Below are 24773 nucleotides of genomic sequence, written 5' to 3'. Positions count from 1 at the left end.
CTGTAGTTTCCCAAGGACTCTTGGGTTGGGTTGAACCCACTTGTAATGCTGGAAACCAAGGCAAGAGCATTACCACACACTGCAGTGAGGCTGGCTGCAGAGGGGTGACATATTTCACATATACTCACTAAGCTTTTAAATTCTGCTTTTATTTTGCTAAATCTCTGAAGATTCGTGCATTCAGAAAAGAAGTTGTTTCCCTTTTTTGTAATCTACCATACCTTTAAGAAGAATCACATATTTCTCTCCCCTGAAACAGTTTGAGTCCTCAATTTACTTTCACAGGAATTTTCTATGTGTGGCCCAGGGCTGTATCTTACTCCAATGTCAGTCTTGTAAATCAAAAAAACTTGTGTCTAGCTTTCTTAAGAGAAATGTTTTATTGCTATTTCCTTGAAAATCACTGCATCTGACATGCTAATTGGTTATTTCAAGCTTAAACAACTGATGTAAGTATTGGAAGTGCGTACATTTCAAATAACACATCTTTTACTGTTCTTGGAAAAAAACAAACAAAAAAGCCCCGAAACCAACCCATTTTAGAGGTTTATTTGATTTTACCTTTCTAAATTGATATTTAGTTCACACCAATTTTAGCATGTTTCTGATTTGTTTATTAGCTTTGCCAGCCTGGGTTCCTGTTTACACCAGGGCATACCTACAAATAGATGTAGAATTGCAGTGCTTAAAGTGATGCCAGTGATAAAGATTCCTGAGAAATTAATTTATTTATCTAGGAATGAAACAGGTTAAACTATCTGTGATCCTCTGTGCTGTCTCAGAAACCCTGGAGGCAGAATGATGTACAAATACGCCTGTGAAGAAACCTGTGTACCAACCCACATACTTCTTTACTTATTGCTGTCCTAAATAACCAGGAGTGCATACATTTGCTTTTACTTTGGCCCTTCCTCTGTTACAGAATCTCTTCTCTCTGTAATGGAAGGTGATGCTGTATTAGCCATCAGAAGTGTTTGTTTACAGGCTTGGACTTATATGTATATATATTTTTTTTAATTTTTTTTTTTTTTAAACAGAAGTTTTATGCTGAGAGCAAAGAATGACCCATGGATGAGCTATTCCAAGTATAAACAGTTCCCATGAATACTTCAGAAAAGGTAGAAAAGTGTTAAGTCATGTAAAAATGTTGATCAAGGGAAAGATATTTTGGGCACAGTGACTTTCCCTGTCCCTGTAGGCACCACTGGGGTCTGTGATGTGCTGGCCTGGAACCTGAGTATGATCAAGTCAGTAGGACAGGAAGGCGAGAGGGTCTTGAGCTCTGTTTTGGAAAAAAACACCAATTTTGGAATGGTATCAGGGATGTTCAGCACCATACCAGGTTCTTCACCGGGCAGTGAGTTAGGAACAAGTAGCAGAGCACAGATCTGCTCTGCAAGTTTTATTTATATTACAGAATTTGTTTGTAAACGTGTAACCTAATGGATGGGTAGGTATTTAAAGCGGTGATCAGTATAAAGCTTCAGGCAGTCTTAATGCAAGCTGTGGTAAAACAGGCAACTCCTTAAGTTCAGTGGTGGCCACCTCTTTTTGCATTTGATTTTTCTTACATGGTGTCTGTGAAGTTTAGGCATCTGCACAGGAAGATGCTGGCTCCAAGGCTGTGATTAAGCAGGCAGTCAGTCAGTCAGTCCATCATCACTGGACTTGTCCCTGCTGTTCTTGGGATGGCTGAGAAAAGATGTTCAGAATTTGAAGGAGGCAAATTGTGCTTACAGCTCACGGTTTAAGCAAAGAAAACTAAAATAAGAAAACCACAGACTTTCTCTGGTTTTTTTTCCCTTGTTGGGGACTTTAGTCAGTACATGTACCAGGCATTTCTTCTCTTTGGGTAGATCTGATCTCCTGGGTAATAATAACTATTTATGGAACAACAGGATACAAAACAGTTTATAAATGCTAGGCTTGTTTACTTCTGCTCTGTGACTGCTCTTTTCAAATAGGGGTTTCCTCATCTGTCACGAGTAAGGAAAACTTGGATGAGTAGACACATCTGTAAAGAAGTAGTTGGTCTTGCTGTCATGGCATCCTGACAGAAAATCTGTTCTCTTCAGACAGAAAAAATTTCCACCTGTGCTCAGTAAGGAGCTATTTTAGCAGGCAAGAAGTCATGTCGTATTTCCTAAGAGGAAAGGAGGAACTGTTCCGCTTCACTTCTGGCATCTGCTCCTCATGGAGGTGTGCGGGCAAAGTTTGAAGTGCTTAATCTCCTCTGTCTCCACCCTTAGAAGCAGTTCCTCTTTTTTCCAGTGCTGCATTATTAGTATTTGCTATAACTGGAAGACTCCTAAACCATGTCCAGACAGGAAATGAGAGGAAGAGGGATAATAGTTGGGTGTGGGTTTTTTTCTTCTTTGTATTAATCAGACTGGATTTCCAGTGTTTTGCTATCTCATGTAGGTTGCTGGACAGAAAAAGCAGAGGGGAAGCAGTGCTTCATTCTGCATAATTAGCTACCAGACATTGCACCCTCTGAGAAGGAGGGAGCAGGGGTAGTTCCAGGCCATCCAGGAGGAAGAGAGGAGAAATGCTATGAAACAGCTACATCTGGAGTGCTCTAAGATACAGAATAATTTCTTTGGAAATTCAGATCTGTGCAAGATTTGCAGTTCAGGCTTTTGCATGTTCTGTCTCCTTCTGAACAGTGGCTGTGCTATGATGAACTGCTGAGATGTTTTGACAGATGCCAGTCAGAGGGATGTTTTTGACAGATTTTTTGTAATGATTAATTTCTCATTGCTTGTGTTACTATATGTTTGTTTTCATTCATTTCCTATTTGCTTCCCTTTTGCAGCAGTGCCCAACTTACGATAATGAGATTCAGGAAGCTGAAATCAATCCCAATTAGTGAACCTACTATAAATATTTTCACTGACAGAACTGGCTTTATTCAGTTAAGATCTCAAAATATCTGAATGTTGCTTTATGGTAAACAATTAGAAGATCCAATAGTTTAAATAGAGTGATACTAGGAGGCCAGTTTGTTCTCAGATAATCCTGTCTGCTAATCTAAAGAAGTTGTGCTGTAAAGGGATAAGAAAAGTTTCCTCAGGCAAAATTACTGATTACTGCATCTAACTTTCTTCTGCCAAGTTGTCTGGGCTCTCTAGACATTCGCAAGGCATTCACAAAGCATTGTTGCTTGAAGTTAATAAACTGATTGATGATCTAAGTTGCCTGTATCTGGGGAGTATGAAGCAGCCATCACTGACAAGGCCTTCTGCCTTGGTAGGGCAGAAGACCCACAAGTATTCAAGACATCTGGCATAGAAAGAGCCCTCAAGAGCTTGTCCCCAGTGGCCACTCCACCACTGTTGGGGGATAGAAAATTAAGTGGGAAAATCAGTGTTAACTACCAGGGCACTTTGGATTTTTCTGGAGTTGTGGAAATATTTTGCTTATTTTTTTATTGTGGCACTGACTTTCAGCTACTACCAAGTTTTATTCCTAATCCCTAAAGCCTGGCATGTCAGCCCATCAGGGTTAGACATGCAGGAGCAGAGGTTTCCAAACTTGTCCCAGTTTGCATGTGTTGAGATGGTTTATCTGCTACATTTTATTTAGATTAAAGTGCACCTTCTACTTGACATACCATGAAGCAAAACAAACAATTTCTCTAGCAGATTACAGTTTAAATTCCTGATCAGTAGCTTTTAAATAGCTCCAGAGCAAAAGCATAAAATTAACCAAATGCAAACTTCTTAATATACCATTTATCTGGCCATTTATCTCTTCATTTCATCAGCTGCTACAAGAGTTTGGAGGCTTGACTGGACCACAGGAGACAAGCATCAACTCTACAATACTCTTGAGTCTATAATGTTGCCTTTTCATGAGAGTCCTAGGGAGGAAGACACTTGTTGCCTGTGTCCATTTTCCAGAGTTTGTTCCATGCTGTAGCCCTGGGATGGTTTCTCTCTCATGCAAGAGGATCACTTTCCTTCCTCTCCCATTTGTTGTCAGTCTCTCCTCTTGGGTCCCTTCCCATGTGGATGGAGTGCACAGATTGTGTAGGGCATGGCCCTCCTTTACTTCTTCTCTGTTTACTTTTTTTATATAAATAAAATTGTAACCTTTGCTTTTCTCACTATTTTAAAGTCTTGTACAGCACTTTGTAAATCCTTCATCAAGAAGCACATTTAGTATGTCCTAGTTGTACTGCTTCCTAGCTGAGCTCAGCTGTCTGTAGGCTTCCCAAAGGACAGTAATGGTACAGCTGAGAACCTGACACAGGTCTCCCTTCACAAATTTTTGGTTGAGTATTGGATATCCAGCCCTCCCATTTTGAAACAGCTGGTTCTCTGTTGGACATGCCTACCCAAACTTTAGCTTGAGGGCCTAAAAAAACTGAAAGTCTCTTCCAGTCTTAAACTCCTTAGAAGCTGAAGATGGCAGAAGTGTATTAAAAGGTGAAGTAACCAAATTGTGGGTATGTGGCTTTCATGTTTATATTTGAGTACAGGCATTTTAGAGGAGTGGTGGTGAAAGCAGCTGGGAGAGGATCATGTTGCAAGGTTTTAGAGGAGAGCTACATTTTATGTTTGTTTTTTCGTGTGTGTATTTTATGTTTTACCTTTGTATCTTAAAATCTGACTTTATATCAAGTTTGGTAGATTTTCACTTAATAATTCTCTAGTTTTAGGAAGCAAGGAGGAACAGACAGAACAGGCAGACTGAGTGGCATCAGGTAGGACTTAAAGAGAGCTTGTGCTGGTAGACTGGGAGTTCTGGCTCTCCGGAGCATTTTAAAAGAGCGTAAGAGCAGGGGAGGGATTACTTTGGTGAACTGTAGTGGTCCAGTGGGAAGCTTTGCCTCCCAGGCCCTGGAGGCTCTCCATTTCCTCTGGCAGGTACAAACTAGTGGGCTTCTAGTAAGGGTTTCTCAGGAAAAGACCCCACAGTTCACATCACCCGTGGAGCATGACAGCCACCTTCACTCTGCTGAAATGAAATGAGCTAATTTGTTTCCCAGCGGGCTAATTACTCGTGGTTTATTATAGAGACTGTTTGGTGCCCTGTTCTGAAGACTGTTTGTTCCGGACAGCATGTTTTAGAATATGTTTGTATGTACTGGCAAATTTTTCAGGTTTGTTTTTTCTTTTGGGTTTTTTTTTTTTTTTTTTTTTTTTTTTAAAGGTCACCTTGGGTTTAGGAAAGTTTAAAGAGCTGCAACAGCTAAATAGATACAAGAAATTCAAACAAATCCTGAAGGTGGTTAGCCTGTGGAATTCTTTTCAGCTTTTCAGCTTGAACTTCCTTAAATTTGCCAAACAACTAAACTGACTCATTTACATCTGTGTTCTAGGGCCTTTCTGGCTTTATTGCCTACAGCTGCCTCAGAACTTTCCAGGTTTTCTTAAATTACAGTTTTTCATTAAAATTATCCTTGTACTATTCTATTGCCTTAGTTTCTTCATACTGTGTCATGTCAATCTGACCTAAACCTGTTTCTTAAATTCGAGAGCTAAAATAACTACCACCATTGTGCGGTTCCCTCTGCTTGTGAGATTTGTGTTGCGTTTCCCTTGTCTGTCCAAATGAATGACAGATGTTTTTGCATGGGCTGGTCGGTAGTTTTATGCTGCATAGCACAATAGGACCTCAGCTTTGGTCCTCAGGCTTGGCCGTGATTAACGTTGTGAGTAACATTCCTGGAGGCTACTGGATTGTTCTGCTAGCAAAAGATTATTCTGCCCTTTCTGTGCTCTTTCTTTCTGCCTCTTTGGCAGTTCTGCACACTGCCCTTTCTGGGTAACCCTGGGATTATGAACTACTGCCACGTGTATCCATTTCCTTCCATGGTAAAATCTTCTATTTGTCCTGTAGACCACCATGTCTCGCACTATGCTGTGATGCCGTAGTGTGATACTGCAAGTATGAAAACACTTGTCAGCACGAGCTGAACCACTGTTCATGATTTCTGTTAATCTCTGCCTGTGAACCTGCAGGAACTGTTTGGCAGCTGGATGATAATGATCTTACTTTAACATTTGATGTGGTGCCATGTTTTTTGTATCTGGAATGTACATTGGAAACAGCAGAAGTGAGTGTTGGCTGGAGCTTCAGTACAGTCTTTCAGACAGTAAATAACAAAGACTTTAACAGGAAAAGAGAACCCAAACACTTTGTGTTCTGGGTTGGCTTGTATGAATCAGCAAGTCCTGCATCTGTGTTGCTAAAAAACAAGACCCAATTGCTAAATGTGACCCAAATAGTATATCCATCTTGAGGCATAACCCATGGGATTCTTCTCCACAATTAATCTACAAACAACATCAAGCTGCCTTCTCTTCACATAACTGAGCCCTGAGCCTGGACTTTCTCTTTTAGTGTTATTACAGTAATGTGCTTCTTTCTCATCTTGTTTACACTTGTATTGCTCGTTTTAATCTCTTGTAAAACTGCTGTCGAGTTCATCCCCCTCATTTGTCATACTTTCAGCAACAAGATCTCCCTCCTTTCGCTAACTCTCTCTTTTCCATTCTATTAAATTCAGGCTTACTGGCCTCTGCAGGACTCTGCAGACAGTTATTGCCGACCACTTAACTGCTAGCTAAGTTAAATGTACAATCTCTTTGTCTTTCCAAGCAAATCTGAGAACATTCTGACAGCTCATGCAAGGTGTTTGCAAGCCTACAGTGGATTTTATTGCACTGGTGAATTATTAGATGATAATTTCCTTTAAAATACTCAGAATTACTTAATCCTTGTATCTCAGTACCTGAGACTAGGGAGAAAAACAAGAAGCTCATCTGTCTGGCAGAAGGAAAAGAAACTTGATTTGACTTGCATATTGCCAGATGTTGCCACAGACTACCCTGTGAGTTTTTGTGTGGTAACTTTGAGCAGCAGGTTACGTGGTGCTGACCCTAGGCATGAAATGGTGGAGCTCATGAACCTGCTTGTGGAAGGAGGAGAGGCTCATCTTGTGCCAGACCTCATAGGCCTCATGAGTGGCTTTATTCTCTCTGACATGGCTCTGCTGCTTTTGGGAGCAAGCTCTTGCCTCAGCATGGCAATGCTACTATGCATGCATGCCAGGTTGTCTTGGCACTAGCTTGAGGTCCACGCCAAATATGTTATGCAGTGGGGATGTGCTCGAAGGTCCCTGGCCTCAAGGTAGGTTAGAGCATCCATCTTTTTTATATTGGATTTCTCAGCTGTGTTCATTAATTGGAGGGAGTAAACCCATTGGGACCATCCTGAAGGACAACACCATACATTTCACAACAATAAAGCTACATTTTTAAGAAAACGCAAAACAATGATGGAAATCATTGTAGAGGGACTGTGATACTAATATAATAGAGGCTATAAATGTTAAGGATCATGGGAAATTTCTAAATGTCAAATCCTTTGCTGCCTTTGCTATTTTTTTTTTTGTTTGTTTGTTTACAGATACTCTGAATAATGTTGATGAGGAGGGGAGAGACACTCTTACTTTGTTGTCTTTTGGTTTGCAGACAACTGGCAAAGCATTTTGGCCAGAGGGAAATAGCAGAAGTTTTCTAGAGTTGTGCGTAGTGTTTTAGTTCTCTAGTTTGGAACTAGGTAGAAAATTAATGCAACTTTGAATGCAACTGATGCTAATTGATGATAATTAATGCAACTTTGAATTTGCTGTCTTAATTTGCTTACTGTGAGGAGGTAATTAAAAAAAAAAAAAAAACAAAAAGCCCAGTATTACGTCTGTAGCTTGGTACCTGGAAGCCTGAAGGGTAAGCTAGAAAAATTCAATTACAAGTGTAAGAGCTCTGCCTGCTGGGATCTGTGCCACAGAAAAGTATGGATTTCTTCTAATTTCTTTCTCAAAGAGCATGTTTCCTGCAATTGCTGTAAGAAGTAGCTACAGAAGGAAAGAAGCCAACTGAAGTACCAAACAATATTTGAAGAGTGTGTGTCACAGTCTTGTGAGCAGTGGGAATTAGGTACAAAAATAAGCATTAGCAGTCAGTATATTTCAGAGTGGACATTTAATACTCCATTAGTACTTCTGGTAACATATCCACAGTGTCTAAGGTGCTTTTTAAAAGCATGTCCATGATGGATTTATGCTTCAAAAAGGGAACATTTGTGTGCATGGATCTCCAACTGCAATGCAATATTGTTAGTTTTAAAATTCCACTTGTGAAGAGCAAGAAGAATGTGCCCAGTGAAGCCGTAACTCAATAATTCTTTGCTGTGTGCATAAAGCTTTATACTGCTATAGCATAAATGTGCTAAGAAAAACTTTTTGGATGTTCATGGCTCTTTCACACCTGTGAGGCTCTGGCATCTAAGACATTTTTGGACTCAGGCTTTAATAGTATTTCTAGAGAATAAAATCTGCCATCTAGCTGCCGGTGTTACCCACATGCTGACTGCTTGCTTTCTTTTCTCCAGTCTGTTGCTTTATACCTTTTGTCAGATCAGCTGGCTAGATGTTGAACTGATGCAGAAAATGAGCCTTAGATAGATAAATTGAAGTCCCTATTGCTCCTACAGTGTGTTTGGATTCAGGAAGTGTCCTATTTTGTGCTGGACAAGATGGCTTGTGGTTACGGATTATGAAACACAATCACATCTCTGAGCTTTGTCATTTACAGTTTTCTGACCTCTCTGATGATCTATAGATGTTTTGTAAGGTTATTGGAAGCTACAGCTAATTGAGAAATAGATTGTTGAATTATTAACTTGAGGTGAGGATAGAAGTGAAGCAGCTTCCCTGTTTTGGCTCATTGGCTTTTCCCATACACAGTTTCTGTAGTTTGTCAGAGGACTGTGCTGAAGAGTAGCTTAAAAAACACCTCAAAACATATTAGGGAGGATTCATTGCCACTTTAACTACGTTTCCTTTACAACAAAATGTAGCATTTTGCAGTGGTGCCATGATGTGCACACTTGCTGGACATGATGGGCTTTCTTGTTTTTTTAATCTCTGCACTGTCACTGTCCTTTCGCCCTTGCCTGCAGCAGCACTGCTGGCTCTGTAGTAATCCAAAGTCTCCTGATACAGTTCCCATCTGCATCAGAGAGCTCAGATGTCAATTTACCAGTCCTGCTGCTTCACTGAAGGCATTTTCATACTTTTAGACCTTTGACAAAGCTACAAACATTGAGGCTCACGCTTCCCCATTTTGGTTAATTAACTGTTTTCTTCTCTTTAGTATCAACTGAAATGAGTAGTTAATTTGTTTCCTTATATTTCTTCTGCAGGAAGCATTGACTTCGTATGAGCACCCTCAGTTCAGAGTAGGAGTCTAGGGATTTACACTTAAAATGCATACCTCAGTTGATGAAATTATCCTGGTGTGTTTTGTGCCAGATAAATATGCCCATTGGCAATGGGATGACATTAAAGCCAGACATTTCCAGTTTTGATTAATGGTAGATTTAAGATGTGATTTCCAGAGGACAAAATCCTATGGTCATATGCATTAATCCTGTTGTCACAGACTCTCTTTGGCCAAGCATTAGGTCAATGCAGTGCAATAACTACTGTTCTTGATAAAATTAAATGCCTTTTTTAAATTTGGTAATCTTATCACTTGATAGGGCTGATTGAGGTCAGCAAGAATTACAGCATTTGTATAAAGTGGAGTTTTAGCAGGCTGTTGTTTCTGAGATTTGAGCTGGATAGAAATTAAGCTATTGCAACTTTGGTGTTCCTTACTCTGTGAGGAGAAGAATCACAGAATTGCTGAGTAGTTGAGGTGGTCTAATCCAACATCTCTGCTCAAAGCAGGGTCACCTGGTTCAGGTTGCTTAGGGCTGTGTTCAGTTTAATTTTATTACTTCCAGCAATGGAGGCTCCACAACCTCTTTCAGCAACCTGTTCTGCTGTTTGACCACCCTTGCAATACAGGTTGGTTTTCTTGTTTTCAGTGGAACTTCCTATATTTTAGTTGTTTTCTGTTGCCTCTTTTCCTGCACATTGGGCACCACTGAGAAGACTATCATGGTCTTCTTCCCCCCAGCAGACATTTTTACACATTTATAAGCATTCCTTGAACCTTCTCTCCTTAAGGCTGAACACACAACCCTAGCGCTCTCAGCCTCTCATGTGGCAGATGCTCCAATCCTATAATCATCTTATTTTGCTGGACTTTTCCAACAGGTCAGTCTTGCAGTGGGGAGCCCACCCCTCCAGCAGTGCCTCACCCCTGCTGAGCTGAGGGGAAGGGTCCCCTCCATCTCCCTGCTGCCAGCCCCCTGCCTCTTGCAGCCCGGGATGCTGGTGGCCTCCTTTGCAGCATGGGCGCGATGCTGGCTCTTGTTCAACTTGTCCACCAGGACCCTCATCTTTGCTTGGCATACAAATTTCAGAGGTATCTTGAATAAAGGCTTCATTAATCTTTGAGTTATCTTTCTCACTTTAGTTTTCTTAATTACCCCCTTGCTAATAATTTAAAAAGAAGTGCACTGATCACGAAGTGGAGTACCATGGCAGCTATCACTAAAACTGTTGGAGGGCTTATTCTTCATCATGCTTCTGCCTGTAGTAGCAGCAAGTATTTTTTGAAAGTTAATTTAAATGGAGGCATTTTGATTTTGCACAGATGGGAAGGAGGTAGAGAATAAGCTGTATCCAGTTCAGGCCTTAGCTCTCCTCTGTATTGTGGGTTGTTAAATTTGCCCTCCTTTATACTTTCAAGGCTGTATACTTAGGACCCAGCTTCAGAACAGTAATATCTCTCTGAAGCAGTCTCTGGTCTCTCTCACTGCTAAACTAATAAGTGCTAAATCACCCAGGCTGCATATATCTAGGAATTTTAAAGACCCCTAAGAATGAAGTGATTGAACTGCTGACCGAAATATGTAATCTGTTCTTATAACCAGGCTTCAGCTGCAGGAATGGAAGGAACAAATATATTACCTATACATGCAAAGGGACTTGAGAAACCACAGAACAATAAACTTGTTTACCAGGAAAACTCTTTAAAAAGAATATTAAAAATAGAATTCTAAACGTTTAGTTGACCATGGTATGACAAGTTATAGGTATGTTGGTGAGTAGTTTGGTCAATATCATCAGATCCACAGGAACTGAGGTGTGTAGGCAGTGTTTCAGCCAGTTCCTGGAGGTGAGCTGATCTGATGTGACTTTACAGGTGGGGGTGGAAGAATTAGGGTGACAAGTGATTGCTTAAAACTGGTAGTCTTTTAGGGTGTTCTAGGCAGTAGACTTTAGCACCATCAATCTGGATCTTCTCAAAATGTTGTTTTTCCTTTACTTGTCTCTTCTCTTGTTCTCTTACTGCACCATTCCTTCACCATGTTCTTCAGAAGCTCTTTCACACCCAGCTGCCAAGCCTCTTCTGGAGGAGGCCCACAGAGCTCAGACCTTGGGGCTCAGCTCTTACTCTTTTGCTCCTTTCTAGGAAGCAGTTGTGGCAGAGAAGAGATAAGTGTCTTCACACCTACTGCAGGCCTGATTTCCAATCTACTGCAAAATAAAATCATAGCCTGTCTCTCCCTAGGAAGAGTGGATTCTGTATGAGCAAAAATGTGATGTGTGAAGATTGCAGAGGAAATACCAGAGGTGTGTGCAATTTACTGCATAGCAGAAAAGAAGTAAATTGAGTCAATATTAACCTTTCTTGGCTCTCACTTAGATGGAACTAGGCCATATTTCAAACTGGTTTTAGCTTACAGACTTTACTGACAGGATATGAATAAAAGATGCATAATTGTGTACTAATACAAGTAATTAAACTGTTATAGTAACAGTATTTTTTTTTAAGTAAGAATGTGAATTCTTGCTCTCTAAGGCATTGATTTCAAAGTTAATCATAGCTAAGAAGAAATGGTATCTGGCCATTAATTCTGCTGTGACTTAGTACAAAGTTATTTTACTTTTGTGGGAAGTATGTTGCTGGGTTTTGTTTTAGGTGGGATTGCTTATCTGATTTGGTATAGCCTTGATGCTTGAAGTAATACCAGTCCTACTGTCATATAATTGAGTGAAAACATGTGCAGCTGCACACATCTTATTCATTGCATTTTTCCAACCTGTTATCTAATCTAATGTCAGTTAATTGGTTGAGTAATTTCAGTGTCTACCAGAGGTAATTTGTCAACACTTCCCACACAAGACTGGGTCTTAAATCAATATTGGTGTATCAAAGAGTACATATTCCTATACTTCCCACAGATCAGTAGAGACAACATGTGAATGCCCAGGAAAATGGAATGAGAGACTGTCTCCATGGTCACCTACTTCTGTGGTGTCATGTGGAGACTCTGAAATTGTTCTGTTGGCCAGGGTTCTCTTCTTCCTGTGCCTGATTTGTTGAAGTGCCAGCTCTTTGACAGCTGCAGGACATTGCTACAGAGGCAGTTTTCCTGTGTCTGAGCTTTATTCTCCCACTAGCTAGTGGGTAAAGAGGAGTAACATGGATGCCATTTGTGTCTGAATGAGCCCCATCTCCTTATGAAAAATGGTGCTTTGAAAACTAATGTTTTACTCTTTGTGTACAGCTACTGAAGAACATTGGCCGGCTCAAAAGGGAGGATTTCCTCAAAGCAGTTGATTGCTGCTATGACTGCCCCTTCTTGCACAGTGCAGTCTGTGGACATAGTGACTTCATGGTTCTTCACCAGCTGGAAGCACAGACCACTTCCCAGAGTGTGCCATGGTTTCTGTGCCCATGCACTGTTTCTCAGAAAGCAGCTGGGGCTCGTACATGGATGGGCTCTATCCTTTACAGCCACCTCGTTTCTGATGCTCCTGTTGGCAACTGCATTGTTACTGGGAGATATTTTTCAGTCAAATGCAATAAATCTGTAACTTCTCTTCCACCCAGAGCTACCAAACATCTTGTATGCACACAGGAGGAGGCAGGGCTCCTTATGTGACAGGAGAGACTGGCACCTGAGATACTCCTCAGTTGTTAAGTGGTCTGCCAGGCCAAAAAGGGGTAGTTGATCATGTAGTAGCAAGAGCAAGTAGCTTGTGATAGACACCAGGGAAGTGAGAGCTTCAGGAGGTACAATCTGAGGAACACATAAGGAACATGAGAAATGGATTTAAAGGCTTCTACTGCACAGGGATAGGGTGTGCTTCCCAGATGAGAGCTGCATGAAACAAAACTCACTGAAGCTTGGTAACATCAAATCCCAAAGGCAGAATAAGGGAAGACCTTGAGGGCAAAGGGAAATTGAGAGGTAGGAGGCTATGTGACTGCTGAGACAGCTGGATGTATAACAAGTGGGATGAAAACACATCTCAGTGTCTGAGGGGAAGGAAGCAAGAGAGCAGAGGGAGATGTGATCTTCTGTGGTGGGTCTACTGACTGAGCTGCACTGAACTCTGCATTGGCTTTTACTACAACAGAGAAGGGTAGAAGGGAAAAAACATTCAGTCTTTTTCTACTTATATACATTGAAATAAAAAAGGTTCAATTCTTTGTGCATCAGGTCCATATACCTGGACAACTCCTTCCTGAAGAATGTGACAGCTGCAAAATGTCTATGAATTCCAGCAGAGTCTGGACAGCCATTTGGAGGAGGGATCCATTGCTGGTAGGGAGAGAGTGCGCTGCTGATTAGACAAACAACATCAGGCTCAGGAAATCCACTCAGCTGAAAATGTTTGAAAGCTGTGTGAATGTTAGGGAGGAAATATTTTATCTCTTTGCCCCGTTCTTACTTGGGCATCCATTTGTTGCTGTTTTTGGAGAAGAGATTTGGTACTGTGGTCTGACCCAGCACAGTCTCACTTGCATCTTTAGGTAGGATTTTCCTTACTGCTGGGAAAGCATGCCAATAATTCTATAAAAAAGAATAACCCCAAGCTAAAAATCAAGCAACACTTCTTTTTCCTCCCTTAGAGACAACGTGTTTTGATGCAGTAACTGTAACTGCTGAGAAAGCAAACATCTCTGATCCCTGAGCTGCTGTCCTGGGGTCATTGCTGATGGTTACCATTCGCGTAGCTCAGTGCCTTGAGATCACAGCCCTCAGAGTCCAGGCTTTTCATGTGCGTTTCAAGAAATGCCCCTGGTAGCTTTCAATGGGTGGAAACAGTAAGCAAAGCAGGCAAGGCTTGGTTGGATTTGTGCTTTGCAAGATTAAGCACGCTCTTGATATCAAAAGAAGAAGTAAGTAGCCATGGAATGAGAGCTCACGCTATCTGTTACAGATTCGCCAAAGCCGTGCTGGCCATGGGCAAGTTTGGAAGCAATTTGTTGATACTGCAGCTCATCAGCATTTTCTTGTTTCCAATAGAGCTGCTCTTGTATTTTTATTCCTAGCTCCTACAGCATATGGGAGATAGTAATCCCTATAACCAGGGATGCAATTTTTCAAAAGTTAGCTGATAAAAGTTGACAGGAGTGGACCTGTTTTGTTGCCTTTAAAGCTTGCTGTCACCAGAGGGGCTGTCGATTTTATTCACTTCGTGACTGCTGGCCAAGATAGTAAAATGAAAACCATTGCTGCAGAGCATGTATCAGGCAATTGCAGTGGAAAAATGTGCACTGGGAATATTCAGAAATAATTACTAGAAGATAAGTATGGTAACAGAAGTGACCTGATTTGTTCAGAAGAGAAGTTGCTATGCAGTTTCTGTTGAATTCAACAGAGTGCTGAATATCTCTGAAAATCGTTTCTTCAGTCATTTGTAGGCTTAAGTTTAGACAGTGTTGTTTACACAGCATTGACGTGAGAATCTGCAGGTTTTATAATTGCATTGCTTGTGAACTTTACTGCCAAGTACACTCAGTGAAAGCAAAATGTCCAACAGAAAGAAAAGGTGCCTTTCGTGAAGGCTGAGCACGAGCACAACAGAGACAGAGAAAGTAATGTGGGATGATGCTCTTGTAGTGTCTTCCTGCTCCATGGTTGTCTGTTTGGAGTTTGTTTGCAGTCTGTGCCCAGAGAGCACCCATAAATACTTGTGGAAAGCTCTCCTTTTGGCTGACAGCATTGCTATTTTGCTGGCTAATGAAGATCTGCTTCTTCTCTTGCCAAGCAAGATCAAGGGATACTCTGCAAAAGTAGTTCTTCAATTTTTTGATTTAGACAGGGAAATGTAAGAGTATCCTGAATTTCATGGGTTTGTGGAATTTAACTTTTTTAAACTACTCTAATCTTATATGGGGAAATTCCTTTTAGAAAAATAACTTTTGGGGGAAGATTGGAAGGGCAGTCAAAATGTTTACTGGTATTTTATTACAGCTTTGAATAATAAATTAGTATTAGCAATTATTCTGATTACTATTCTTAGCAAACTTTTTGGGGTAGCAGGAACCATAACTTTCTTGTTTTCTTCTATTGTACTTCAGTAAGTTCAAAGAAGTTACTAAGTGTCCATTGATTTATTGTAGGGTAGAAATACTTAAGATGATAAGATATCAGAAATAGCTAGTGATTAAGATTATCCTTATTTATATTATGGTCTTCATTTTGTTTGCCAGTGCATTCCAAAGCTTTCACGTTGTAGGCTGTGAGCTCTCATGTTTCCTTTTTGCTTACCAAGGTGGTTGTTTTGCTGAAGTAAGATTAAAGGAGGACAAAATGACCACTCTTTGTTACTGTAGCATGGTAACATCATAATAGGACCATTGTACCACTGTGACATCACAGCTTCATAGCAGGATACAAATAAGGGTTTGTCTCATCACAGCATTGTAACATTGTACCTATCTTGCACTGTCACACCCAGCATGTCTATTTCCAAAATGTCTGGGTTGAGAAGTTTGATACCTTCACAGAATCAGTTTGAAAACTTTCCAGAAGTGGAATGAAGGCACAAACACCTTCTCTGTGACAGATTTATGTTATAAGTAATTGTTTGTGGAGTGCTTGAGTACTGTAATGGTTGTGTGGGCCATCTAAGTGGTTAGGCAAACATAGGTGGGCAAAGAGAAAAATGAGAAAATAAAACAAAACCAGGTGATGCCAACAAAATACAATGAATAGACTGAATTCCAGGCTGAGGTGGAGAGTGAGTTATTTCTTTTGTGGCTCCATGATGGATCCGTGGAGATGCTGGGTTACAGGGTCACCCTCTGTGCTTTGTTCCACCCACTCACAAAGCACATGGAAAACTCCTGGGTGTGGCAGGATTCTGTCTGTGCGCTGAAAGTACTTAATATTGGGTGGCCTGAGGGGCGTCCCTGGGAGATGATCAATGCTAAGGTCAACTGACTGATGCTTTCTATAAAAGCTGATGCAGTTCATGCAATTAATTGTTGCTACTCAGATGAAAAAGGTGAACCAGCAATATTTATTGCTCATTGTAGTATTCAGGAGCAAATAGAAATGCTGATGATGAGCATGCCTGCAGAATTTCTTTGATTTGGAACTTAGAATCACTCAGACTGCACTTTGTCCGTGTGCTATAGTTCCCATTAATAACAGCCAAAAGACATGTAATTTTTAACTTTAACCATTGTCTTGTTTTCTTTCCCACAGCTGTGGGAAAAGTGCTTTCTTTATCAAGGGTACTGAAAGAGAAAACATATTTGTGTGGGTTTTTTATCCCCTCATCTTCACCATAACCATTTCCTTTAGTAGCTAATAATATTTAGTATTTATTTCAGCGAATTACGTAAATCTCAGATGCATAAACCAGCAGCATCCTTGTCTGTTGGCTTTTCTTGTGGGAACTTGTTGAAATGAACGATCTCATTGAAAAGCTCCATTCCTGGAATCATGAAATTGTAGGACAAGGAGGAGCATTGTACCATTCTTCAGGTGGTGCAGTAAGAATAAGAGGGGGATACTCGCAGCTTTGATTAGTGAATCAAAGAGATATCAGTTCCTCTGAAAGATTTATAGCATTTTGGAGAGCAGGCTTTTAAGAGCTTACCTTGTGCTTCAGGTATCCATCAAGCCTTGGAACAGAGCCCTTTGAAGAAGTTACTTCCATGGATGCTCTTGTTGCTGCACAGTTTGTTGCCAGATGCATGTTGAACTTTGATTTGGGGATACAAGCAGAGCACAGGACCCTGGTCAGAGGAGACCAGTAATTGTGCTGGCTGGAAGGACAGGTCTTATTTTTTTTACCTTTGTTGCAAGTAGGACAGGAGAGGTCAGCATCGTTCGTGGTTTTCTTTGTCAGAGTAGTCAAGTGGCATCTCCAGTCTCTTCCCTGCCTAATCTCTAACTCAAGCCAGACACTTTCTGTGTGGGATGATTAGGAAAGGATGTAGCTGTCTGTGCTGTCTGCTGTTTGCAGTTTTCTCCACTGCACCCACTTGCTCCTTGAGCCAGTAAATCCTTTCAGTTTTGTCAAGTGGCCTCTTACATGGAAACTTTCTTCAGTGTTCAGTCTCTCTGCCTTATCTCTGGAAGCAGTACCCAGAAAGAGGTTTTAAAAGATCAGTGTCTTACCCTTGTATTGTTAAAATACTTGTTTATTTTTAAAATTATGGGACCAAAGCAGTGTTTTATTAAACATTGCTGATAATATCTGGAAGACTTTAATGCATGTCACTTTACAGATCACTCTTAGGCTAAGGGCTGGAATTAATAAGGTGACAGAGGAGACAGAGAATTACATGAAACTGGGCAAAGGATCCCTATCTCCTGTATCAAGCATTCTCTCCATTTACCAAAGGAGATTCTCCAGTTACCAAAGGACCTTGTGGCACAGGCACCCAAGGGGAAAAGCCCCCCATGAAAACAGTCTTTCCATGAGGCACATCTTGGTCTTTTATTGTCTAGGTTCCCAGTCATAGCCTGTGAGTTGCAAAAATCCTTGGAGGTTTTTGCATCTGGTTAAAGGAAAGGAAAAGCGTCTGAACCTCACGTAGTAACAACTGGTTTCCCCCAGTTCATCCTGCACTACAACATGAAGTCTGTTGTGCAGCAGAGTTAAGAGAAACACATCTGGAATTCTTCCCATTGGGTTTGCTATGGCTCTCATTAATAGTAGCTTTGTAAGCTATCTATAACTGGTTTTGGTAAGCAATATTATTCTGATATTCTTGAGTGTATATTGTGCAGATGCACAGCAGGTGGCTGTGACTGGGAGATGGTATGCAAAGCTGTGCTACCCTGTTTCATTTAATGGAAGAAAAAAAGCTTGTTCTCTGATCAAATGTATTACATGGCTTTGACTAATAAGCTTGAAAGTCACACAACTGTTTCTTGAACAATCTCCTACAAGAAGGAGCATGCCGAGGTAAATTGTTTAGGCGTTAGGAATCTATGAATCTATGCAATGGATAATATTTCCACCCCTCACTGTTTTTTTCAGTTAGGATGTCCATCTTCTGAATGGTGCAAACTGTCATGTGCATTCCAGCCAAAACTTGTCCAAGCTCAAAATGCTTGGAGAGAACTGTGCTTACCCAGCATCTCTGATGCTTTAAGCCCCCTCTTGTTTTTACTGCAGAGTTCGTTGTTTCTAATTCACATCTTCCTGTTTTCTCAATAAAACTGTAGATTTGATTTGATATTGTCAGTTATGCCAGGTTTTTACGTCAATCCCAGATTGTGATGACTTAAAAGAAACAACAAATTCTGAGAAACATCAGGACAGACTGTCCATGCTGCTGTCTCTGAGCATCAATTTATATGGCATACAAAGAAGATGAGCAATTTGCTTGTTGTCTTTTTTTCTTTGCCTTTAATTAACTGCTTGCATTGAGTGCTGTAGGCAAGTAGTGGTGCAACAGTTTCTATAGACTTATTTCCCCTCCTCACTTTTATTGTTTTGCTTTCATTTCCTGTTTGTCTGACAGCAGGCTTGTCCTTTGCCTGCATTTTCATTAGGGAGGCTTTCTCTGGAACACCTTAAAGTTACTGTTGGGAGTTGCAGTGATGAGAATTGAAACCTGCAAGTATTCTTTAATAACGAGTCAGGACAGAGAAGGCAGGCAGTTTGGAAAGAATTATTTCATTTTCCTCAGGTTTCTGCGCCTTTATTAGTTATTGAGGTCTCATTCCATCTATAAGGAAAATATTTTCTTTTTTTAACATGAAAGCTGAGATTCTTCCAGGAGTGTGGCATGAAGTAGTGTCCCATAGAACTTTTCAAAGTATTGCACTACATGTAGTAAAATCAGAAGAGCTGACAATACTTACATTAATGCCATGGTGTATGCATTGTAGCAGATTAATATTTTCCGTATCATCTCAATAGGAATTTTTTTCTGCCTAGGTTCTGAAATTGCATTGATCATTCTGGAAGTATTTGAGCCTTGAAAAAATTCTCTCTCAGAACAACTGTTTCAGTAGAAATGTTCGAAACATTGACATTTCTTCTCCCAGCATCCTCACTCCATTAAGACCTATATAGGAAGTTTTTGCCCCAGGCAGATTTTTTGACCTGGATAAGAGCAGTATGCCCGAGGTAAAGGAACATCAGGCATTTGGGAACTGAATTACTAAAAAGTCCAGTCCCCTGCCTCTGAAGGCACCAAATCATACAACCTCTTTTACAAACTGACCAAGGTTCACCTCAAGTAATTTGTTTTGCACTGTCCTATCTTCCTTGGCTTCCATCACGAGGCTTTTTTGGAGCTTACCCTTTTTAAATGCTAGTGAACTTATTTTTGTCTTCATCTGGCTTTATCATGATCAGATCACACTCATTTGTCTTATGTGCCTATGTGTTCATTAGCTTCTGTAGCTCATTTCCTTCTGTGCTGCATCCCGTACATCAACAAAGCACTCACATCTCTTCTGTGCTTGTGATTGGCTGTTCTAAGTAACACCTGCGTTTTTGGTTTAGCTGATGATTGAAGGATCTTTTTCACCATTACCCTATTTTCTGCATATGTACCAATTTCTTTTTAGATTTTTTGACATACAGGCACAAAAATTGTATCTGCTGTTCATTCTAGGTAAAAGAATTAAGTATTGCAGGCACCTTCTGCAGTGGCATTATTAGTTGTTATGAAGGTCACTAAAGCTTTCACTATTCCCTTCAATGCTTTCCTATATGAGAAGTGTTCTGATGCAGTAGAATAAGCTCAAACTAGGTAAGTTAAATAATGTGGCAGGAGGAAAAAAGATAAGAGGCTTTTGAAACAGTGAAGTGCAGTTTGATGTGCTCTATCATAAGACTGGCAGTTGAGGACAATCAAACATGCCAGTGGTGGCAGGACTGAGCAGTGGGTGAGGAGGGTTTGCTGGCAATGGCATGGCTGTGGATTAGCTTTTCTCTGGAAGTAGAATAAAGAGAACATTAAGATGGCTTTATAAAGAAAAGTGCAGTTGCTGTGTTTTTAACAGACCAGGTAATTAGTATCAATGCTGAAAGGCAACAGGACAGTGATGGGAGCTGCACCCATCATCTCCAGTCTTCCAGAATGCATGTTAGATTTCACAAAAAAAAAAAAATCTGATTCCCTGCCTTTTAGGAGTGCAGTGTTGCACAGCAGCAATTAACCCAGATAGAAACAGCAGTCTCCTTCCTGTCCCAGTTAAATGTGAGCAGGAACTTTATTGTTCTAAACTTTAGCTGCCTGGCAGAGTTGCTGGCTGGCATCTTCCATGTGTGCGAAATCTTTCCACCCAGGAGAAGGATTACACAGAAGGATTTGAAAACTCAGGCAGTAATAACAATCTGCTTTGCTCACCTTCAATGTGTTTCCAAATGCCAGGTAATCTCGTCTGTTTGGCTCAGTGCTCCCTCTGAGGCCTTGAACACCCCACCTGGCTTTTGGTAGGAAAAACTATCTGTAATCCAATTCTGCATCTTTGACAAGAACAGATGAAAAAAAAACAAAACCATGACATTGAAATTATGTTAAGAGACTGGTTTTTGAACTAACATCATTCTATGTTGTCTAGAAGTCAGCTTTTTACCCTCGCATAGTTGTGTTTTGGTATTAGAGGGTTCTGTAAACAATGACAAATTTTGCACCTTGTCTTATGTGCTGCAGTGTGAGGCAGGTCAGGACAAAGTTTCTGCTTTGTCTGAATTTCATAGCTTTTCCCCCCCCACCTCCCCTTCCCCCCAAGGAAGCCAACCTTTAAACTGGGTTTCTTGTTATGTTTCTGTATATATATAGTTTTTGTCTCAAATGTTTGGGAAATCAGTAGGAAAGTCTGAGAATTTTGTTACAGCAGGCAAAAACTAATTTCTTTTTGTCTATAATATTCAGTTCATCTCAAAACTTTGCAGTCCCGATAGTGATTATTTGCATTATATAGGTAAGCTGTTCAGGACACTGTTGGAGTCCATGTGTGTCAGAATGTAGTTAGTTAGCAGGAGGGACTGAGGTGATATTAAATCAGTCTTTGATTTTGTGTCTTGGCAGTGCGTAAGAGCAAGATATTAATGACTGCAGAAAGGTTAAACTTTACGTGTCTTCCTGTTTATCACAAAGGTACAGGGGACAAACAGAAAGCAGTCTTGGCAGGCAGCACACTTGCAAAATCCATGTGCTGCTTATCTACAGTGGTGTTTGTACTGAAATTTGATTACCATATATGAAGGTAGATACTTCTGAAGGGAGTCTGAAGGATAGCTCTTGATTCCCAACTACAGTGCACTGTAGCTTGGGTACTTGGTCATCTCTCAGCAGCCTTAGTCCACTGTAAAAATGGCTTTTAAAGTGGTAGACTTGTGTAGACCTTTGAAAAATAATCTATTTAATTTTCTCTCTTAAAAGTTGACACAGCTATGAGTAGTCCATGCTTAATAGATATAAACATGTTCTTAAAAATAATACAGTGAAATCAGAAAACAGTGTAGTTGATGCAAAGTCTAGAATCCATATCCAGGCAATCAATTTCAATGTGTAATAATCCTAAGCATAAGAAACCTTTTTGTAATGTTTAAGTTTCCTTTGCTGCATTTTAGGCCCAGTGCTACTACTTATATTTACAAGAGATATAGAGATACTACCTTATTCTTTTAGAGCAGCTTTGTAATATTAAACAGCTTACCATATCCTCTTAAAATTTTCTCTTCTGTAGACTAAACAGATTCATTTCTTTCTAGCTTTCCTCAGAGAGCATGCTTTCTAGACCTTAGATCTTTTTCACAGCTCTCTTAAAGCCTTTTGCTATTTTGTTCCTGTTTTTTGTTTAAGGGCCAGAACTGGGCATGATCTTTGAGTGGATCCTGAATAAAGTGAAGTACTTAACAGGTTTTACTGCTGAGAGAGTTACATTTTTTGGTCATGATAGGTTGTTTATCTTTTCTGTAATAGAATGACAATGTTCTGTGTGTGAACTGCAGGGCAGAGTATAGAGGCCCTTTAAGATATGCTGGAGCAGCTGGTCTGGCTCTAAATGGAGCAGTGAGCAGAGAAAAGGAAAATGCCTGCATGGATGAGTTAAAACAACCTAATAGGTGTTGGAGAGCAAAGAGGGCAAGAAGGCTGATGATACTACAGAGTGCCTCAAAGATACAGAGCAACCATTCACAGGGGAAGAGGGTGGAATAACTGAGTCCTGTTACATGGCTGCAGGTTGATAGGGACTTTTTTTTGTTCCTAGACTACACCTGCCCCTTTCTTTTCTTTGCCTATGGAGTAAAGCCTGTTCAAAGGTAATTCTTTTTTGAGTGACTTGTGACATTTACTGCCCATTTCTGTAAGAAGGAAGGACCATGGTTTACACCTTATGGTCGTTTTTGCAGAGCTGTGAAAGAACAAGTGATTACACCAGCTCAGTAATGGACAAAACCCAAATAGTAGAGTAATTAGGAAAGGGCAGAGAACAAAGCAAAGCTGTTCATTCTTCACTGCAAAATTGTCTTTAATGTATTGTCTGATTTACTTTAAGAACATTTCTGCAGTTTGCTAAGATGAACTGATTTTTTGGCCTAGTCTCTACTGTTGAAGATTTTCTTCTTGCAGCCATCCATTTTTTGTAGCTCTTTTATTTGCTGATTTAGGAAAAGAAGTATGTTGGCTGTAGGATGGGGTTAATCCTTATTAATGCAGTTTCTTAAATTTTTTCAGCTGCTTGAGGAATCTTTGAGCTGCTTGGATTTTTGACAGAGGATTAATGTCAATAAGAAATGTGAAATCAGGACATCAAAAGCCTCCTCACTCCCTGTGCTATCACACCATGCTGCTCCCCAGAGACAGGAGGCAGGAGAGAAAATACACATCTAGGTCTCACTAGGGAATAAGGAAAAGGTTAGTTTAGATTTTTTCTCTCTGTACTTTTATAAATGCCTCACAGCTACTTATTCAGTGCTAGAGTGCTTTGGATTGTATTTCAGCTATTTTATTAATAAAATCGGTAGGTTTTGTGCCTTCTGTCTAACCATGGATGCTTTTGAGCATAAGCAAACAAAAGAGGATAAAAGTCATGCTGGAACAAATAAGTAATTCTTTTGTGTGTGTTTTCAGTTGGGTTTTTTGGTTTTTTTTTCTTGTTTTTTTTAAAACTTGTTCATGCACTTTGACAAATGCAATGTTCAGATTGTGTACAACATTAGGTTATACCACTGTTTGGCATTTTTCCTTCCCTTCCTATTTAGTTTTTCTTCACTACTGATTCTCCCTAACTAAAGAAGAAGAAAAGAACAGGGTGGCTTAAAAGAGAAGGGGAAAAAGAAGGAAGGAACTATTTGGGAAATAAGCCCTCTGTGGAGATCTGTGGCTGCCAATCTTCTTTTCCTTTCTACAAATGCATTGCCATCTTCTCTACTCATCAGTGACTTAACCTTGCCTTCCTCTCTTCTTGCTACAGCTCAAGACTATCAGTCAGTTTACTTATTGTACTTTCTCTCTCATCTAGCATGTTATCTTCTACACATTTATGTATTAATTGACTTGAAAGCAGGATGTATGAGTAGGTAGCAGATTCTAGTTAAGATTAAATGTCTAAAATTGTTCAATAGCAACTTTGATAGAGGTGGTGTTGATCTAGGCCTAGTGTGATACTTTGGGAAATTAGCACTCTCGATGTTGAGTACTTCAGCATACACCAAAGAGGAGTGGTTGTGATCTGTGTACACTGGTACACGGATCTGTGTATCAGGAACAGAATGGAAATGATCGGAAAACGTGGCTGGGAAGTTTCTGTCAGACTAGTTCAGCCTTCCAGGTAGAAATGTTGTGGAGTCACAGCTCTGCCTTTCTCCCTTAAGGAGAAAATACCTGGAAGTGTAATTTTTTTGTTGCATAAGCCAAAATCCTCTAGGCACAAATATATATCACACTTTCTTTTGTATATAAATTTTTGTTTGGGAATAGCTTTCTGACAGTACACTTACTTTCACTGTGTGCTGTGACAAATTGTGTTAAGAGATTTTACTAATTTCTTCATATAAGAAATGCAAACTTCAGAGCTGAGAGAGGTTTGGAATGTACCTCATAATTACCATATTCACCTTTTCATCCAAGTAGATGCCATTTGCTTTTTTTATCAGGGTATTTCATTCAAACTTGTGATTTTAGATGCATGGCATTTCTGTCCCAAATAATTCTGGTCATACCTGTGTGCCACAAGCACCCAGATTTCTCATCTATTCATGACTGTCATGTGCTATGAGGTTGCATTGAGTCTATTCTGAAATTTGGGATGGAATAGAGAGGAAGTGCTTAAATTTTAAATTCTGAAAAATTGAAACTCACTGTATCTGCTGTTTGCCCATGGAACACAAGCCTGTTTCCCTTCTGAGGTGTGGTTGTCAATGCAGCTCACATGCCCTGAGACAGCAGCAGCAGATGCCTCAGGTAAAATGCAGCATCCTGTATGTAAGATACTCAGTAGATACAAAATCTAACATTGTTTAGAAACATTTCCTTTTTCACAAACTCCCACGCATTCATTGGAATGTATTTTAGGTGCAGAGAGCATTCCCATGGCCTGGCTGAGGCATATCCTGATACTTCCTGAAGGGTCCT

At 40.2% G+C, this 24773-nt stretch overlaps 1 protein-coding gene across 33 annotated transcripts in view; it reads left to right on the top strand.

The window, feature by feature from the left end:
• The window catches only part of ST3GAL3 (ST3 beta-galactoside alpha-2,3-sialyltransferase 3), a 190386-nt gene that overhangs the window by 89397 nt on the left and 76216 nt on the right, over window positions 1-24773 (top strand). Inside the window, exon 1 of one of the 33 annotated variants that reach the window (XM_071750370.1) lies at window positions 16899-16972. The exons of 31 other annotated variants lie outside the window; for them this stretch is intronic. In XM_071750370.1, coding sequence (XP_071606471.1) covers window positions 16914-16972 — 59 coding nt within the window. In that variant the 5' untranslated portion in view covers window positions 16899-16913. Of the gene's footprint in view, window positions 1-16898; window positions 16973-22874; window positions 23055-24773 lie in introns of those variants that run through there. One more of the 33 variants, XM_071750376.1, reaches the window with a different exon arrangement.

The sequence above is a fragment of the Heliangelus exortis genome, chromosome 8 (assembly GCF_036169615.1).
Source record: "Heliangelus exortis chromosome 8, bHelExo1.hap1, whole genome shotgun sequence".
Classification (NCBI taxonomy): Eukaryota; Metazoa; Chordata; class Aves; order Apodiformes; family Trochilidae; genus Heliangelus; species Heliangelus exortis.
Note: the sequence above shows the minus strand (reverse complement) of the source record. Positions and strands in the feature narration are given on the sequence as shown.